This window comes from Melitaea cinxia, chromosome 17 (assembly GCF_905220565.1).
Source record: "Melitaea cinxia chromosome 17, ilMelCinx1.1, whole genome shotgun sequence".
NCBI classification, from domain to species: Eukaryota; Metazoa; Arthropoda; class Insecta; order Lepidoptera; family Nymphalidae; genus Melitaea; species Melitaea cinxia.
Genome location: NC_059410.1, coordinates 5027212 through 5048020, shown reverse-complemented (window position 1 = coordinate 5048020; position 20809 = coordinate 5027212). Strand labels below are relative to the sequence as shown.

At 34.4% G+C, this 20809-nt stretch overlaps 1 protein-coding gene across 1 annotated transcript in view; it reads right to left on the bottom strand.

Annotated features, from left to right (window-relative positions):
* LOC123661591 (zinc finger protein 608-like) overlaps positions 1-16026 on the bottom strand; it is an 80749-nt gene extending 64723 nt beyond the window's left edge. The window contains exon 1 of the mRNA XM_045596542.1: positions 15295-16026. Within this exon, the coding sequence (XP_045452498.1) occupies positions 15295-16026 (732 nt within the window). The remainder of the gene's footprint in view (positions 1-15294) is intronic.
* Between the last annotated feature and the right edge of the window lie 4783 nt (positions 16027-20809).

Genomic DNA, 20809 nt, shown 5'->3' with positions numbered 1-20809 from the left:
TTGTGTTACCCACACATTAGGAATTCTAAACATTTTTAATATGATATTCAAAAACATTTACTGTCTTTTGATTTAAATCATAGTGATAACAATCAATGATTATATAAAGATAAACACACTTTAATTGATATAGATGAAGATATCATTCAGTTAAAACGTAAGCATTTATTAAAACTTATAAGGAAAATAAATATGATACACTGTCGTTTATAGTTATAACTCACCCACGTATCAAAGTACGTAATTCCTTTAATGAGTGACATTAATATTATTAAGAACAGTTGTCGCCTTGTCGCTAATTCTCTGAGTTATTTATCGTGACAAGAAAAATAATTTAACAACATTTTTCAATGGCAGCGCGTGGAATAATTGTCATTTGTCACGTACGCAGTAATCGTACTCGCCTTTTTTTATAAAAATAAAATAATCAAAGCTTCCTTGTTATAAAATACATCATCGTATAACTACGTAAGGACTATCAATTTATTTAAATAGCTTTACTTTAAGTGTGTGATATAAAAAAGTGTATTATATAGTGTAATTTTACATTAAACTATCGGTTGTCATGTTGTCATCAATTGTGTTTGCTTGCAAACGAAAAAACCGACTTCAATTACATCGACAAGTAATACAATGTAAGTTAGACGAAAAAAATTAACAAACGCACTAGTCGTCACTACGATTTTCGAGGGTTTCCATCGATTTCTCTATCCATCATCTGATCCTGGTTTCCTTATCATGGTACCACTCTTGGGATATCTCCTTTCCAACAAAAAAAAAAGAATTACCAAAATCGGTTCATAAACAACGAAGTTAACCCCGAACATACATTAAATATATATATATATTTTTTTATACGGTCGAACTGAGTAACCTCCTCCTTTTTTTGAAGTCGGTTAATAAAGGTAAAATATATATAACGTCAGGAACAGGGATATAGCTTAATATATTTTTTGCACTAAACATTCCTATAAACGATTTCCTAACAGTTCATTACAAAGTTGATAGTATATTGTATATTAACGACTATGTTTAAGAATCTATCTATCCTTGAATTTATTTAATATAAATAGAATTAAGATTAACATTTTATACAATTTGTGACATAATATTTATATCTATAGTATAAATAGTCATAGGTTATTAAATTCAGCCGTAAGTTCAGTGACTTAAGTGACATTGAGTGTGATTACAGTGGATAAAAAGTCTTAAAAATGATTTACATATATATAAAAACTACGTACACTTATATAAACATATTCAAGTAAATAGACACACCTATTATTTTAAGTCATCTATTGTCATTATTTTTTTTATACCATAAGGCCAACAAACAAGCGTACAGCGTACCTGATGGTTAGCGATTACCGTATCATATAGATGCCAGAAGCATCGCAAGCGCATTACCGACCCTAAGCATAATCTCTCTAGGATCTCTGGTCACCTTACTCAACACAGGAACACAACACTGCTTAAAAGCAGTATTATTTAGCTGTGATCTTTTGGAAGGTCGAGGTTGGGCTGCTCCTGATTTTGAGCAGGATACTTTCTGCTGTGCCCTACCCAGGCCTGGATAAGCCTATAAGCTATTTAAGCAGTTGCTTAGGGCATCCCGTGTAGAAGGCACCGGAGATGACCGAGAAAAAGAAAACGAGCACACGAAAGTTAAAGCAATTTCAAAATTTGCGCGCTTTAAACGATACATATTCACATTTTTTTCTAATCTTCTTTGTAGTTCACTTAAGGATAACAACCCACAGAGGAAGATGCTTAGGGCATCAAGTTACCGCAATCAGGCACTGGCCCTACCTCAGTATTATAAATGTAAAAACACAAAATCTTTAAGCCAGTGTAACCTTTAATTACTGCAGAAATAAATAAATGATAAATAGATAAATATTAATAATAACTATATATAAATAAATATATTAAAAAAAAACCTTACTAACAGTAACATAGGCTAAGTGTATATGGTAAGTAGAACATAAGTGTAAATATATGGTAACTAGGAAATAAGTGTACATATATGATAACTAGCAAATAAGTGTAGATATAGACATAGATAAGAAAATATTGGAATGAAAAAGTTCAGAAATTATGAACCAATGAATAATGAGTGATCAGAGTATTTGTAAAAAAAAAGAAACCGTCAGCGTCGGACCACGTCCTAGATTTACTACGCAGTCACAGGACTGTCGATCTGTAGTTTGTATGACAACTCGCCTGTGGTATTAATGTAATTATAATGCATGTTTAACAAAAGGCATGGGCATTTTGAGCCCGTGGATGTAATTTTTTAAATAAAGAAATAAAAAAAAAAAACTTTAATTACTGTTAAGAATAATAATTTATTATACAAATAAAATGCTGAACATTATTAAAAGTTATATGTTTAGTATCAACAAAGAAAAAATATAATAGCCATAAGATACGTTTAACCGTATCGGAACAAAATCGCTTCAATAAAAACCTAATTGACTTTAAAAGAAACAATTACGCTCGATGCTTTGTAAAATAGTCTATTGATAAAAAATCCGATAATACACGACGAGATACAGACCGTAATTATCAATATATCGATTTGCGCCTACGTTACATTCCAATGTATGTTAAATGTCGATAATTTACCTAAATAAGTTTTTTGCTTATATATCGTCGAACAATCTTATTTCCCAGATAACACTTAACGAATTTGAACACCAATTAATTTATCAAAGTTCATGAACATTATAATATAACTTAATAAACTTCGCATTGTAAAGATAGGGATTTATGATAATAATAAAATAATTAAAAACTAGTTTGGATATATAATTATAAAATAACGTCAAAGAAGTCTAGATGGAGTTCGCTCTCCTTTTAGTACTATAATTATATTCCTATTCTCTATATTCTCTCTTCTCCTATATTCTATAATTATATCTTTTAATAATTTTAATCAACATAAATTGAAATATTACGTTTTCTTTATTATATTAATAATACAAAATGCATTTAAATACTAAGTTACTTAGATATACATAAAGATATGCAACAAAAGATAATAAAAATCACGATAAACAATCTCAAGGACGCATAAAAGATGAGAAGATTTAAAATAAAATGTTACAAAACGTAAAAGACTATAAAAACAAATATATACAGACGCGAACAGCGACACTTTTTTTGTAGATAGATTTATTTCTATTCATTCTCGATTCTCGTTACGCCAGGTGTCAACGAGCTCAAGTTTTTTTACCCCTAATAGGTATCACCGCTTTTTTGCTCACGGTATATAAACAATTTACTTTTTTATTCCCGAGTTTTACAAATATCGTTTTTAATTAACCGTATCAATTGATGTTTTTCATGCTTTTTATATAACTTCACAAGAATGATAACAATTTCACGCTAATATTAGTAAAGTTAAGCAAACGTGTTATAAATATTTTTATTGAAAAAGCTAAAATTAAAATAAAATATTTTTTACTTCGAAGAGTACCGACCTATTTAAAAAATTGTATATAAAACAAATCAATACAATAAAAAAGGTCACATATCCAGTCTAAAAATAAGTTCAATTGAAGTTAGGATTATTTTATTGTAGTAAGAATAATTTCATTTGCTTTAAAATAATATTTTTTGTATGTATGTTTTTTGTAACAACATACGTAGAATGTTTATTGTTAACAGCCAAGTTAAATTAAATTAGAATTGAGGAAAGCAGCTATAGATTCCATAGAAATACGATAGTTCAACATACTGAAAAAACTCGTGTAGAAAATACTCATATAATATGTAACAAAGGCTGCCTGGTGAAACCTTAAGTAAGCCATTATTATAATAAGTACTCGAGTTCTATAGTCATGTTAACAAGACAAATAAGATCAGCACACTTGACCGCGTTTCTCGCCACTGAGCCCCGTAAGCGTTGTATATAAAATAACCTTTATTACTATGTAAATTAGGTTTATATTAATAATGAGATTCAGGTATTAATCGTTACAATATGTTAATAAAATACACGTTCCTGGGAACTTTATTGTCATATAAAGTGGTTATTTCGGAAATATAATATATTTTTTATGTTAGTAATAATACTGTACGAGGTGATCCGTGTCATGATTGTTAACAAATAACATATACTATATCAATGCAATATTATATTTAATAAAGAATGATAGCACTTTACTGGTCTACTAATCAGCAAAGCAAAGTTCAAGGCTTCAATGCTATTATAAAACATCACTCTATGTACCGTGTCGAATCTCAATGGGGGTAAAAAATGACAAAGTACCTTTATACAATTAACATTAAATACTATTCTGATTTCATTATACTTCACATTTTATGAAACAGTTAAAACGTGTAGTTAAAAATTGTTGGTAACACGGCGTATAATTAAAAATATATTTTCGTTCAAAGATTTACGATATCGCATCCATAAAACATTTTTATCTTTATTGCTCTGAGAGGTTATTTCAAAGAGGTTTCAATCATAAAAAAATGAACTTTTTTAAGTTGTGAAATTATCCGCATATTATCATCTCCTTAGCGATACACGATTCAAACACATGTCCAGATGCCTGATCCTTTTAAAGGCATGTCTGTACACGCGATGTAACGTGCATGAGCGCACTTGCTTCATCTTGATACTTTATTACCTATAATGTATCTTTGAGACAATCAGTTAAATTATTCACGTCGTGTATGACGCGCGCTACTTCAATAATAAATTGTAATAAATGTCGTATGTTTATAACAGAAATTTCCGTCGTACTACACTCTTGTATTGGAACTGCAAATAACTTTTTATTCATTTCATTACCGTCACTAGTTTTTTTTCTATACTCTTGTATCTAGTCGAACTTAATGTCAATAAAAGTATCCATAGTTGTTTACTCTGAATAGCAATAATTCCAGTTAAAACGGAAAATAAAATAATACGTAAAACGTATCGACCATACAAAAAGTTACGATGTAAAACATTTATGTCGAATTAACAAGAAAATTCTTGTGTAAATAAACTTCATTGTTTTATTTTGTCATAATAGCCCCTAGACCTCGAGTAATTTATCAATCTTGTTCCGTTCTGCCGATAAAAAATACAAAACCAATCGAGACCGAGATCTCGCTTCCAATGTCAACTTGTACTGAACGAGTTGTGAAGCATGCACTCGGTATTTTCATTAAAGAAGCCGTCTCATTATAGACGTGCTCCGAGTTTATGGGGCCCTGGTGGCAATTATCGCGGTACGAAACTTTATTCAATTCGTTGTCGCCCGCTGGCTGCGCTCGAGGAAATTATTCCCGCCGCGGATTCCGCTTCATTTGCGACCAGCCCCGCTTCTCGCTTTCCTGCTGCCCTGATACTTTAACAATAGTTTCCACAATACTACAAACGTTACAACGAGGGGAATATGGAAGGGAATTTGTCGAGTTTCTATTTTATTTTGATTCAATCAAATGATAGAAATATTAGGGCAAAAAATATATATTCTCAATCTGTCTAAAGCGGTTATTAGGTTACATAAATTCATTTTAAATTATCTGTTATTAAATATATTTTTTTAAGTTAGAGATATAAAAAGTATAACGGAAATCCTTACGTAAAATATGCTAAGTACAACAATAAAATATAAGTTGCATAGTCGAGTGTTAACCGTATGGAAACTACAAAGTAAAATAGGACACAGAGAAGAATTTGAAATAATATGTTGCATTCCGACACGAGTCATACAAAATGAAAGAGTTTGGGAAAAATAAACTTGCATTTTATGTTGGAAAATGCAACGAGCAGTGTTCTTTTGTTACTCAACGCTCTAAGCTTCTCTTTGTTATTTTATATTTTAACTGCGTGTGTGCTTGGATTCATCCGTTTCATTCTTTCAAAATCAACACTTTTCATTTTCTTTGTTAACTTGCCTTATTTTAAGAAAACCCTATAGCAAATTTACTATCTATCACTATACACATATCATTGAAATGCGTAAAAAGTAAATTAAAAGAAATTAAATACAATATAAACAAATAAAATAAAATGTCAATTAATTCGTCGCATGCGTCACTGTGTACTCGATATAAACATCTGCGTTTTATTAACTTTTATAAAATTGCATGTTAAAACATGGGCCGCATAACTAAACAATTAAACTTAATTTGCTGAGACATGCACCCCAAGATTTTTTATTTTAAACATTTATCAGATAACCCGTCACATTTCACACTGCGCACTGATAAAAATGAACAACGGTGTATTTATAACTCACGAAATGAAGACGCTATATCGAGATGACGAGGGCATCTAGAATTAAACCTATTAAATATAACGTTGTTTTAATCTCGTTCCAATATATTATGTTTTAATAACAAATACTACGAAAAATAAACTTAAAATGCGTCATAACAATATGAATATTTAAAATATAACGTATATTCATTTCAGTAATCACAATAAACAGATAAAAAATTTAGTACTTTTACGTATTTTTTAACCGTCACCTAAAATGATAATAATTATATTTTTTACAGACTGCGCCATACACGGTGCGTGAACAGTGTGCACTGAATGGAAATTCAATTAACAACTCCGGTAAACCTTCTGTTTATCATTAAAGAGGTAATAAAAAAATTATATATTTTTTCATTTTAATTAAATTAAAACAATCGAAGGAGTCAGCCGTCTGTGGAACAGATGAAATAATAATTAGTAGGTGCTTACGACCGTTGGCAACGTGTCAGATGAATGAGTGCTTGGATTTAGCCACACATTACAGTACGCAATTCATCACGAGATATCCGAATTGGTTTCGAGGTTCGGGACGGTAATAAATATCCCACTTTTGACGTTGCGATGTGAAATATTTAATGGAGTCGTCTTAAATTTATTTTTAGTAAGCTTTTATAATTTAGATTGTTTCTATATCGAATTTAACAGCTATATTTAAATGTATATATATATATATATATATATATATATATATATATATATATATATATATACACATATATATATGTATATGTATCATAATTTTTAAAATCATTAATTAATTTAATAATATTTTTATTGTAAGTACTTACTAATATAATAACACAGAACTTTGCGTTCAAACAGAAAATTATAAATATTTTAAAATTACTTTACGACTTGATATTTCATAAAAAACGTACTCTCGATCGATGCATGTGTTCCAATTAATTTTAACTCACTACTAATACATAGGTATGTTATTATTTAGTTTCGTGCATAGTTATATTACAGTCAGTCACGCGACGTATTGAAATTGTCGTCATAAATATTTTCTATAAGCAATGTAAGTGACGGGCGCTGCCGATGAAGTATAAAACGTATCGAAAATGAAACATGTATCAAACTTTCAAAGATCTTTTTTATTTATGGTAACCTAGTTATCTCTTTTGAATTACGTTACGTTCATATAATAAATACATAATAGCTGATACAAACAAAAAAATAAGAAACGGTAGGTGTTTGAATCTTTTCTAATTTGTTACCTCAGGAATAAGCGTGCGCGTCATCAAAATAAACAGCCCCAGCTCGTTATAGCTAATATATTAAATGGAGGTAAATATAAAGTGGTCGCCGGCTTCAAGCGCAGGTCGTTTCGTTAAAACTATCGCTTCGGAAATAGACGTCGAGCATTGCGTGGGCGTAGCTTCAAAATATTACGGTAAACAAATCGAATTAGCGGTGGATTAACGGGCTTTCAGTGGAATAACGTTTCTGATATATTTTGGCTTCGGTTACTTTATTACAAACAATTATATCGCTCTACAATTATAACTGCTTTGTATTCGTTGTTACAGTCGAATAACTTTAAATGTTAGGAAATAAATAGATTGTAGTTTTCTTATATATTTTGAGATACGAACACAATGTTTCATGCCGTAAACTCGATGTAGAATGAACGCAAAAGCCCTTCTACATATACCTTACAACAATCTTGAAGTTTTCTAACAATATGGATAGATGTACTCGTAATAAGTGACAATGTAAATAAAATGTACTAATACACTAATACATAATAATGACAAAGACAAGTTGTTTGGGGCCTGTTTCGCCGCTGTGGATAAAGTTTATGATTCAAATAAGTTACGATTAGACTAACAGCAAGATGTAGAATAGGGCATTATGACCTGTTTAATCTCAATTAATAAGTAATAAGTACAAGTTTTATTTGTGACTAGAAATATTTCATAATTACAGTGAAATTCGATGGTGAAAAAGAATAACATTCAAAAACTTCTTCTTCTTCAGGTTAAAATGGCTTTCAATAGTCCCAAATAAGCACAGATGATTTGGCCAAAAACTTTTTGTCTGTTGGATATCGTCATCCGCCAAATAGTGTTATCCATAACTGGCGAAATAAACCCATAGTGTAGTAAATAGCATTTACATGCAAAAGTTATATTTTATCTTGGGTAATTAAGCAAAATATACAATTATAAAGATACTAGAAGCACAAAGTATCCATGTTTATTTTTGGGAGTGTCACAACGACTAAAACTTAAAAAAATATATATACGAACAGATTTAAATCCATTGCCCTGTATCACAAAAATACGCCGCCATGTTCAAACATTTACCCACGTTCGAGAACACAATAAAACTTCAAATAAATTCGACGGTACTCCGCTGAACGAATATTATACTAGGGTTGATAAATAATATGGCGTCTACCTTGCATTGATAAAGGAACTCATAAAAGTTTTTACGCCGATATTATTACGTGTTTGGAATGCAATTATTGAAATCAAAATGGAATTTGCATTACAAAACGCAAATAGGCGAAGTTCATGAATAATTTATTTGATAATACGATTTTTTATGTTGGCCGTAGATATTGTAAAAACCGTTTACTATGATAATAAATAAAATGACGTAGCTATATCGTACCAGTCGATTAACAGATATGATTTTTATAAAAGGATTTATTTGCTTAATATAATTAATAAAATAAATTTATCTAACTAATAAACAGTTTATATATATTATATCAACATAAATAAAATTGAGATTAAAAAAAAGAGTAAGTAGGTAGTAATTTTAAAAGAAAACGTTTACCGCTCGCCGAGCAACGAGCTGAAAATCTGTGCTCCATAATACCAGGAGAGCAGAGTACAGCCGAAAGTGCCTGTAATATGAACAGCATACATACGCTGCGGCATACAGACGCTTACCGCTCAGAATCGATACGGGGGGCCGCCTCCCTGAGCACGAGGGGATGAATTTAAATTATTCACAGCGGGTATAACTGCGTGCTGCCGTCTTTAACAAACAAATTACGTATGCGAGCCTAATAACGCGATACACCCGGCTCCTAGACCCGAGATGCCAAGCTTTCAATTATAACTTAAGATAAATGACGTGGGACCGACTTGTAATGCTCGACCGCTACTGATATCTGCTTGCCCTACCCTCGTTCCGTTAATTACACCAAGAATCCTACAATTAGATTACATTGAATAATCTGGAGATTATAATCCGGCTCCTATATTTATAATTAAAACTATTACGTATTTATTACACATCTAATGTGTTCAACTGTTACTTGATATAATTATTAATAACATATTGATTTAAAAATGTGTACTATGATTTCCTTGTTTGATTTACAAACGATTTCAATAAAATATTCATAGTTAAAAATAACTTGGACAGTAAAACAGCTGGTACGATCATTTCATTAAAATTCATAATCCAATGAACTTTATAAAAACTTAATGCTACAGTAACTTATGTAAATGTATGCGTCAAGTTTAGAAACTGACACTTATAAAACGTCGCAATCTACGTTTATTAATTTAAATTGACCTGGCAATCAATCGATATAGATATGACTCATCATCTTTAAGCGTCGAAGCAAAAAAAAATAGTAAGGAGAGCATAACATCAAAGAGATTGAATATCGATTGTACAGTCGACAGCAATCTAAGCATAACTAGGGGGAGCCGGGTACCGGGAGCGCATAGCGGCACAGAGGAGCGAGGGGATCTTCCGACCGGCTGTGACAATTTATGTTATTGCCATGGACCTGGACGTCGGCGATACGGGACCCTCACATGTAATTGTTAGTTGGACCGCAGGATATTGGGGAATTAAACGAGAGCGGTGATTGATTAAGCGGCGATAACGATTATGGTCGTGGGTATTGCTGACGATGAAAAATTGGAGGGGCGATTGCACTTTCAGTTTGTAATTAAAGGTGGTATAACCAATTTATAAACAAACTCATCTGTGTTAAAAGAAATGAATTAACAGGGCGGCTATTCATCGGTTTATAAAAATATTAAAAAAAAACAAGTGGCGTATGCGAGGCGATGCTGGTATGTTAACAGATTAAGCCGAAAAATCAACAAATAAATTTTAATCCGAATGAACAGCATTCTCGCATTTCCGGCGGCAAAAACTCGCCTGACTCGACATATGGACAAGAAAAAAACTAAAGTTATTATCTTAAGTCGAACCCAACAGAACTCATTAGTAAACAACATGGACACAAAAGAGGGCAAAATAGCGGCTGACACACAAAAAAAAGGTAACAAAAATTCGGCTTTTGATCTCCGGGTCCCCTGCACTGCAACTGTGAAGGTTTTATTAGTCTGCTGACTACTCAGCCAGACAATTATTCCCAGTTGCTTTTTATATTTGCGTTACTAGTAAAATGATCATAAAAATAAGATAAATAGATAAATAAGATAAGATAAATGCTTAATAATATATATTGAATATAACAGTGATTATACAGCTTAGAAGTTTCACAAATTAAACAGCTCGATCAAAGCCAAAGCAAAAGCAGAAGTTCTGAAAGCGTTAACTAGTAATAACATTGGTGTTTATATATTTGGTGAACGTTTACCGCGACAAATCTGCTCTCGGCAAAACTTTCCACTCGAACAAAGAGACGGCCAGGTATACGCCAGCTGGGGATTACAGTTTCCTACGAGCAAACCACAAACTCGTCGACCGACTCGGTCGACCATTTATAAGCCAGATCAACTTACATCCCGACACAGTTTGAAGCATCGATACGGTGAAACTTAAATGGTTTTATGACAACTGAGAATTTATTTGAAGCGTGTTACTTGAAAAAGTGGTGGTAAGTTTTATTTAATATTTTTTGTCAGTGTTAAATAGCGAGGAGGGATCGATAGTAAGACCTATGTAAATGTTTAAATAGGTACGAACCCGTTAAGCAGGTATAACTGTAAACGTACTCGTAATATCGATATTGCGACACGGAAGGAGTTACTAATCTAATAGTCGACGCAATTAATATAGAACCAATTTAATGTGTGGCTGTGAATTTATTATCATTTTAATTGTTCATGACATAATAAACGAATAGCTAACCAACCGCAGAGGTATAATGCAAAACGGAAATACTAATAGCGTTTGTTAGAACACAGGCTGTCGACGCCTCGGGCTTTGCCCGGCCTCTCATCCTAATTACGCCAATAATAATTACCCGCACAGTAGTCGAGTCGACAGCTGGCTTCGTCCGCTATCTCCTCACGTTATATGATCTCCTAATGAGAATGACCGTTTAATAAATTGTACTCATAAGAATTGTGATATTTGTTTTATGTCCTAATTTATAATTTAATTATCTTCTTGGATAATTTAAAATTGAAAGCATTTAAAAAATAAGACAATTATTTAATCATCATATTCATCACATCATACATTTACGACTAGTGCACAACTAGTGGGAACGAGCATTATAATTATTGCAAATCATACGCTGTAATAACTGTAGCGATTCGCTTCGCAGCTCTATCAGGAGGGATACAGTCTGTCCAGAGAGGCGATTTATTTTATCGCATCAATCAATTACACAGAGAATTCAATATTAAAATTTTAATTCGTATCAGAGATCGCAAGCTTTTGGCCGACGCAATAACGTTTTTGTGAAATGAATGATGATACGCCCGAGGCAGGTAACGCGATACGTCCGTTGTGGGATATAAATAAAGTCGTTGAAGCGAAAAATTCATCAGAATTTATCACTCGTTCTGGCGTTGTGTCGGCTTGCACAAATAACACGCCGCCTATCACATGCGAATCACAATAATATGTATAATACGTAAAGTGCATAACGCCGCTCGAATCACTGACCGTTCGCAATTAATTAAACAAACTGTATACACAGATACACATACAGCGATGAGGATTTAAGCATGAAATTTAGTTGACCAACTCAAATAGAATACGAAAAGTATTTCGTTTCTGTCGAAGGCAATAAACTAAATAATACAGGAACGGTTAGTATCTTAGTTTCCTGACATGGGAGGGCGAGATTTAAACGTATTAATTAAATGCACACAAGCTCGGTAACCTGTTAGGAGTCAGCTCAGCTGGAACACTGATCGAGCGATGATTAGGATGTAAATTTATTCAGAGCGATCAGTATAATCGGACGAGGCAGTGATATTAACCTCATTCGATACTGAAGCGCCGATATCAAACGTCGCGCTGGTGCGTCTAGTTGCCTTTATATAAATCTTAATCATTTGTAAGGTTATAAAAAGACCGGCACCGGCGTGAATAACACACAATCTATTAATAAACGTCACAAACACGACGATAAAAACTTGAGTACGGCATCTGTCGTGTGAGTTTGATAATGATGGACTTGTGTGATATTGAGATTATATTATCTATTAACAAGATTAAGATATTATTTTGTAGACTAAACGATTAGTTTGAAATCTAAAGCTTCGTTAACTTTGATATAACACATTGCAGTTCTACTAAATACAATATCAGTAGTCGATTTCAAATAATTGTACTTTCACTACTTCGAACAGATAACTATATCTATTTCTACACAAAAACCAAGAAACAATTCGTAGTTTTGTGTAGAAATAGCGTTCACTAAGACATTTGTATTGCACGCACATTACAGTAGGTATTTATTTAGTGATAACAAAATATGAATCAAATAATATTGATTATTTTATAACAAAGATTCTACACAAACAAGTTGATCTAACTTTGTAACGGTTGACACAATGCGATTACAGAGAGACATTGACACAGATAGATAGGATAGAAAACAAGTAAAATACAATGTCAGAGTCAACGGTCGCGTTGAAGTGAGGAATTTTAGATTGATACCGACTTTAATTATCGCGCTTTGTTCCGAAGTTTTCCGGTTAGAGGGCGAACGTTAAATTGATTCCGCGAGCACTTCGGAAAATTTTTAGAACACTTGACAGTGATTAATGAAAGGAATTTTGGGGCCCGCGAAGCGTTCGCATTTCGCTCCTCGCGTTCCCCTAAAGAAACAGAGGGAGACTTTCCCCAAACCGAACACCATCCAGAGCTACGGCGAAGCAATTTACTTTGTCATACAATATACGGTTACAATAATATCTCATTGCTCAAGCAGCTGCCGAGCTGTCGCTGGCGTAATTTGATGTGGTTAAGCGTGATGAGTAGGTATGTGAGTGTTGCGATTCAACCTAGTGCAACATCGGTATGGCAGTTTTTGATTTATGATATATGCTTTACAAGGTGATTCTGTAAGCAGGTGCGCGGTTTAGGCATAAATAACATTACCTACCTACCGCATGCTTCATTATGTCACTCATATATAAAAGTGTTACAAAACTGGTCAAATAATACATTATCCACTCTATATTGACGAGGTAATGTAATGGGTTTTTTAAGGTAAATTATTACTTGTTGTTCGTACAAATATTAGCGTAATTCTAAAATTAGTGGAAGGTTATTCATAATACGTACACTTTTACACGTGTCTTACTTTTTAATGTCCATTAAGATATTAACATCCATTACGAAACATCAGGCTAGCGGAGCAAATTAGAGTGTTACTAGTTTAGCGATATAAATTAGGAGATAAGTAGCACTGGCCACAATCGCATTAATTTGTAAAGAGGGAGAGGTACGGAGGGAGGCAGGAGTGATTTAATGAACCGCTGTGGCGGGCGACAGCGTGGATTACACCCCGCCGTTTGCACTCAATCAACCTCGCAAACACCCCTAAGCCCGCCAATTAAATACACTCTGAAACAATCAGATACATGCCCGATAAGAGCAATCGGACAATTAGCGATTATTGTAATTGATAAACGAGCGACTGATACCAAGTCACGACCGGGCTCGTCGCGCGCTCTATCTAGATCAAGGCTCTTTTATACATCACTATTACTAGCTCGCTCGATGTATATCGAACTTCGTTATTATCTAATTCACTAAAGAAACTAACAATATTTTTATTTTTATATATTGTCATAAGAATTCCTAACGGCTACTTGTTTACTTCCTCACATTTTCTATCAATTCACGTCGACTAAATTAACAAAAAATTAATTTAAATTATTATTCTTTAAAATAAAATAAATTGATTTTTGGGTTTTTATAACTCTTAATATTACCTACGTTGTAGCATGAACAAAATAATTTGTAACATGAAACCGGTACGTTTATTTATAGGTCAATGTAGATATTATCTTATGAACATTTTGTCGATTTCATAAAAGTTTATACTGTGAGTAGATTAGATAATATCAAAGTGAAATAAATGTATACTTGTAAATGTACTTTTCGGTTTTTTTTTTGCAGAAACATTTCATGAAAGTTTACTTTAGGTAAACGTCGATTTTCGAAACTGGCAATTACTGCCACTCCCAGGAAGCGTCCTAAATAGATTTGTTGACTCGCTATATCGGCGACATTGGCGTGTTGATAACGAGTTAACTTGTGTAATTACTGGTATTGTCGTCGGACTAGTTTCTGCCATAGGGTTATTGTTTTAGGATTACGTGCTTACACAGGAATTTCTACAGTTATCCTTAAGCAAAACTTTTTCCAATGGCATTTGCATCAAAGTATCTACTACAAAAATAATTTATGTACTTTCTTGAAACTTGACAAGTCAATGCTAGCACCATTTATCGCTGCCCATTTTTTATATGATTATCGAATTTTCGTTTTAATAATTGTTTGCTAGCAAACGAAAAAAACAAACTTCAATTACCTACACCGACAACTATTACAACGTAAGTGGACGAAAAAAATTAACAAGCACATTAGTTGCCACTACGATTTTCGAAGGTCAACCTCGATTTCTCTAGGATGCCATTATCAGATCATAGTCTCCTTATCATGGTACCACCCTTGGGATATTTCCTTTCCAACGAAAAAAGAATCATCAAAATCAATCCACAAAACGACGATGTTATCCGCGAATACATAAAAATATATATATGGTCGAATTGAGAAACCTCCTTTTTTGAGTCGATTAAAAAGGAAACTATTAAAAAACTAACCTTAGGTTCAGTTTTTTGTTTCTTAGTCGGAGGCTGTAAGTTGTGCTCCTGCCTCGAGTCGTCCGGTTCAGGCTTGGTGGACTGCTGGGGCGCTGGTGAGGGCGCGGGCGACGGCGCGGGGGAGGGTGCGGGGGGCGCGGTCACGGGCGGCGCGGGAGGCTTGGAGTCCAGTCGCGGCGCGGGCCGGGGCTCGGGCTTGGGTTGCGCGGGAGCAGAGTGAGGCGCGTGGGGCGCGTGCGGTGCCGGCGACGCCATCGCGCCGGACGGAGGCGCGGGAGGGCCGGGCGCGTTGGGCGGCGGCGGCACGCGGGCCACGCCGTTCACATCGTGAGGCGGATGCGGGTGGTGGTGCTTGTCCCGCGCCTTGTCCCGCCGGTGGCCCCCAGAACCGCGCTTGGCAGCCGTAGGCGGCGCCCCAGTCGCGGTCGGCGGCTTAGGCTCACCATTCATTTCGTTTGACTTTACAATCTCGTGTTTCGCCTCGGAGCTCTTCGTGCCGGGCTTCGTGCGCTTGATCTTCATCTTGAGCGCGGTGCGCTGCGCGTCCGGTTCGGCGCGCGCCGCCATGCCGCCCGCCTCGTCGGTCTTCTCTATGTCGGCATCGAGGTCTATGATGAGGTCGCCGATGCCGATGTCCCACTCGTTGTCATCGTACTCGAAGTTGGCGGGGTGCGCGTGGGGCGCGGGGCGAGCTCCGCCGGCCGGCGCGCCCTCCCTCATTGGCGCCGCCATGCGCGCCGGCTGCCCGCGCCCGCCCCCCGCAGCCCCGCACACGCACACACCATTGTAGCCCTGCGACAGATAACGAAAACTTTAAACACAATCCCCAACTTCACGGTCGATCGGGTGATACCCGATCGACCGTTCAAAAGTCCATAGTAAATATCGTTTTAGGTATATTTATCTTTAATACAAGTATTCGTATCTCTCTTAACTAGCCGTGAAGTTTTCATTAGAATAAAATATCGGAAATATAATTAAGGTTCATCTTCTCTCAGATACTAAAATGACCATAAAAATTAAAATAGTATAATAAAAATCCAAAGTAACATATTCATTTTAAAATATTCCTTTATAGAAATTTCATATCTTACGAAGTTATAACCAATTCGAAGAGGCAATAATCGTAAAATAGTCATAAACCTCGTAGATAAGCCCGTTTTAACTCATAGTGTGGAATAAACTCTAGACTTGACGTTTACTAAACAAAGCGATGCGGAGTTATTGTTACATATTCATAACGTGGCGGTATTATTATTAAATGTAGTGATTCTAATCATTATTATTCCATTTAGTAACCAGTTTTACTAAATATTTTTATTAAACGCGAATCACACTTTGTTGATGAGTTTAATTAATAATACCGTTATTTAACTTACACATTTGGAAAGCAAGCATTTGACAGTCTCCGCTTTATATTGAAGTAAAACAATGGTTTTATTAGCTATAGGTAAATCAGTTGGAGGATTCCGTTTCCGACAGTAGAACTGTCAATACCATAATAATAATCTCCGACCAAATTAACATAAAAAACGAAGAAAAACAGACTTCAATTATATCGACAAGTCGATTAAATTAAAAATCATCAAAATCGGTACACCAAGTAAAGAGTTATGCGGATTTTCGAGTTTCCCTCGATTTCTCTGGGATCCCATCATCAGATCCTGGTTTCCTTATCATGGTACCAAACTAGAGATATCTCCTATCCAACAAAAAAAGAATTATCAAAATCGGTTTAAAACGACGGAGTTATCCCCGAACATACATTTAAAAAATATATATATACAGTCGGATTGAGTAACCTCCTCCTTTTTTTGAAGTTGGTTAAAATATATATGATTTGAGCACTCTGGATACTGGCATCGAGTCAAAAGATTAGCAGAAACAGAACGAAGTACGTATATACGATAAATTTTATGTGATTATCAGAATTTGCCGCATAGTTAGAAGTACAAAGTTATTAATATTTATATTTGTGGATAGAACTTGAAATTTGGTATAGTGGATTGACAACAATACAACAATGTTAACAGAACTGACAAATGACCTTACATATAGAGTGTTGCGATTCTAAAAAAAAATAATATTACTGCGTATGCGTCACTAAATACGTTAGATTTAAAAAAATGTACTGATATAATTTGTGTAACACGTTTAAGATTGTCAGGTATGAAGAAAATACCATATTATTTTGGATATTGACGACGCGTTGGCGCAGTGTTCACATCGCTGGTTGTTGCTCTAGCGGTCGCGGATTCGATCCCCGCACATGACAATCATTTGTATTGGCCATACAAATATTTGTCATGGTCTGGACGTGTGTGCTTATGTATTGTGTGTTTCCAGACCCCCAACACAAGAGATAATACTACTGGGGGCCGTTGAGTGTGAAGCTTTTATGCAAAAACTAAATAAGTAAAAGTACTTCTTAAGAGGCCGACGTCAATTTACATTAGGATTGGGTAAAAATAATTTAATATACTCACTCACTTAATAACATTATTAGTAGTAAATAAAATCTAATATCCAGATCCTGAAGTAATAGTGCAACAGGGAGTTAAGATTATACCGAGCGCATATTTTATAGCGTCGCTGAAGCCAACTTTACTGCGCCCTTTTGATAACTCCTCGTAACTTTTTTATTACTTGAACGCTTATGTTTGCCTGGTACGTTTATATATACTTATCCGAAGACTTCTTTGGGTTTTGTCTATTTTTTTACTTAAATATTTTTTTCTAAGGTCCTCTTGCTCTATAAAAAATACTTTTTATTGATATATCTTTTACATGGCTAATAAAGATGATTGATTGTTCAAAAACCTGTAGAGTCGCTTCAGCCTATCGCAGTTCATTGCTGGACGTAGTCCCCCCTAAGTTCGCACCAAAATTCCCAGTTCTCCGCAGTCATCATTTAGCCCCCACTGGCGATCTTACGTATAATTATATCGTTTAGATTATCGGTCTGGCTCTTGTGCCAAAATTCTTTTACATATAAGTCAAAAGTGCACATTGTTAGTGAACACAAACTGCGTGTAATCTGCCACCAACAAATGATGTCTTTATTATAGTACATATACATCAATCAGCTTGTGGCCTTTTTCTTTACATATAAAATTCAGGATGTGCTTTTAAAATAAACAATTATTATACAATTACTAAGTATACAATTAATTTCAATACTGCTACACTGTAGTATTTAATAGAAATCTCGACACATATTTTAGAAAATTTTATTTCTAAATTTTTATTAATAAAACGCCAATTTATTATTTAACATCATGTAATATTCAATTATAATAAAAAATACCAACTTTAACTCTAAACTAAGCTCACGTATATTTAAAGATTGAAACTAAAATAACGTCTTGTCAGATTAAGTGGTCTGTCGGTGTATCTTTTAAACAAGAACTACTGAACGCAATTAAGTAATTAATCGAGTCGGGACGTGAGCGCACTAACAAGTAACAAGTCGCTTGACATTAACATGAGTTTCTTAGAACATGTTTTGTATTAAACAAGGCGGCAATAAGTAATCGCTTTAATATGTAAAACGGATTGAGAAAACTACATAAAGAAGTATGAAGTTGTAACATCATTACTTTGTACAATATTAATTTAATAAGCAAATGTTTTGCGACCCAACCCCTGCTTGTAATAATTACATTTATATAACAAAGATAAACAATTATCATTAATATTGATTCCAAAGAATAATTTGTAAAATTCTTTAAAAATTAGTAGCTAAGCCTATGTATTTTTCTTTAATACACTTCAGAAGAAAAAGTAAATTATTATTTATTAAATAAAATTAATAATATTTATCCTCAATTCTTGTACGATTTGGGGCGTCAAAGATATGGCGTTTATTTTAAATTATATGTTACAAATTAAATGATAAATTAATGTCAAAAAAGATGTGATTAAAAATATATATTTTATCTTTATTATTTATCAGTTCTGGTAATTATTTATTTTGCTTATTCATTAACGTACGATTTGATAATGTTTGGCTGGGCTCCACTAACGATAATGTCATGTCAGTGACATAATGAAGGTTTTGATTTATAACTCATCTCGCGAGGTTGTTTACTGTAGTAAAAATGAGAATAGGAAGAAATAATACGATTTTACGGAATATAATTTTGATAGTATATATATAAACTGGTCATCAAAAAAATCGGCCCACCTGCGTTTTTACCGATAATCACGTTTTTTTTAAACAAATCACAACAAAACTTTTTAGTACTGAATAATGTTTTATCGAACTTGTTTATTTACAACAATTTAATCACAATTAAAACATCAAAATGTTTTTTTTTTTTTAAAGATTTTGATTTAAAAATCAGAATCTTTAATTTTACACGATTTTTTGATTAATTTTTAATACGCTCTAGTTTTTTAGTCTTAAATGGTATGCATACAGTTGTTGCAATTTAATATTGCGTATTCCCTCCTCTTGCTCGAATGACGACCTGCATCCGCCGTTTTAATGACCTTATCAAGATTTTAATGGTCTCTTGAGGGATTCGGTTCCATTCTTCCCTAATGGCGGTTTCCAGGTCTCCTAATGTTGTAGGGACTGGATTACGGGCTCTAACCTTTTGTTTTAGGGTGTCCCACATATGCTCTATAGGATTGAGATCGGGGCTTCTTGCTGGCCAGGACATTACCCGAATGCCAACCTCTTGAAGGTAATCGGTGGTAATGCGCGCTACGTGTGGTCGTGCATTATCATGCATTAATTCAAAGTTTTCTCCAATATAGCCGGCATAAGGCATCACATGGTCTTCTAAGATCTCTGTGATATAGCGTGCAGCAGTTAAAGCACCTCTTCGTATGAAAACCAGCTCCGTCCGTCCAGTCAAAGATATTCCACCCCAAAACATTACAGAGCCCCCACCATAACTGACAGTTTCCCTTATGCAACACTGGGTATAACGTTCACCTGGCCGTCGCATGACATTACGGCGTCCATCAGAACCGTGTAAAGTCATTCGACTCTCATCACTAAAAAGAACTGACTCCCATTGGCCTATGGTCCAGTTGATATGATTACGTGCGAATTGAAGTCTGGCTTGTCGATGAGCTGTGGTCAATTGTGGTCCTGTTGCTGGCTTATGTGGTCTTAAATTCTGCTCACGAAGTCTCCTTCTTACAGTACTGTCACTTATAGCCACCCCCCGATCTTCGCGTAAGCGTCGCTGGAGATCAACACCAGATAGGTGTCGATTCCGTAGAGCTGATAACACTATAAAGCGGTCATCACTTTGAGTTGTCACTCTATGTCTTCCAGATCCAGACCTTCTTCGATACTGCCCAGTCTCCAGAAACCTTTGGTAAACTCGCCGAACTGCAGAACGGCTCAGATTTAACCTCCTGGCCACGATACGTTGACTTATGCCTTGTTGCAGCAAAGCCACAACTTGGGCCGCCTCAGCTTCTGTAGTGTTCATTATTTTTAGTCAAAATGAATCAAAATACAGCCACAGTAAATAAACTTAACGTTATTAACAAG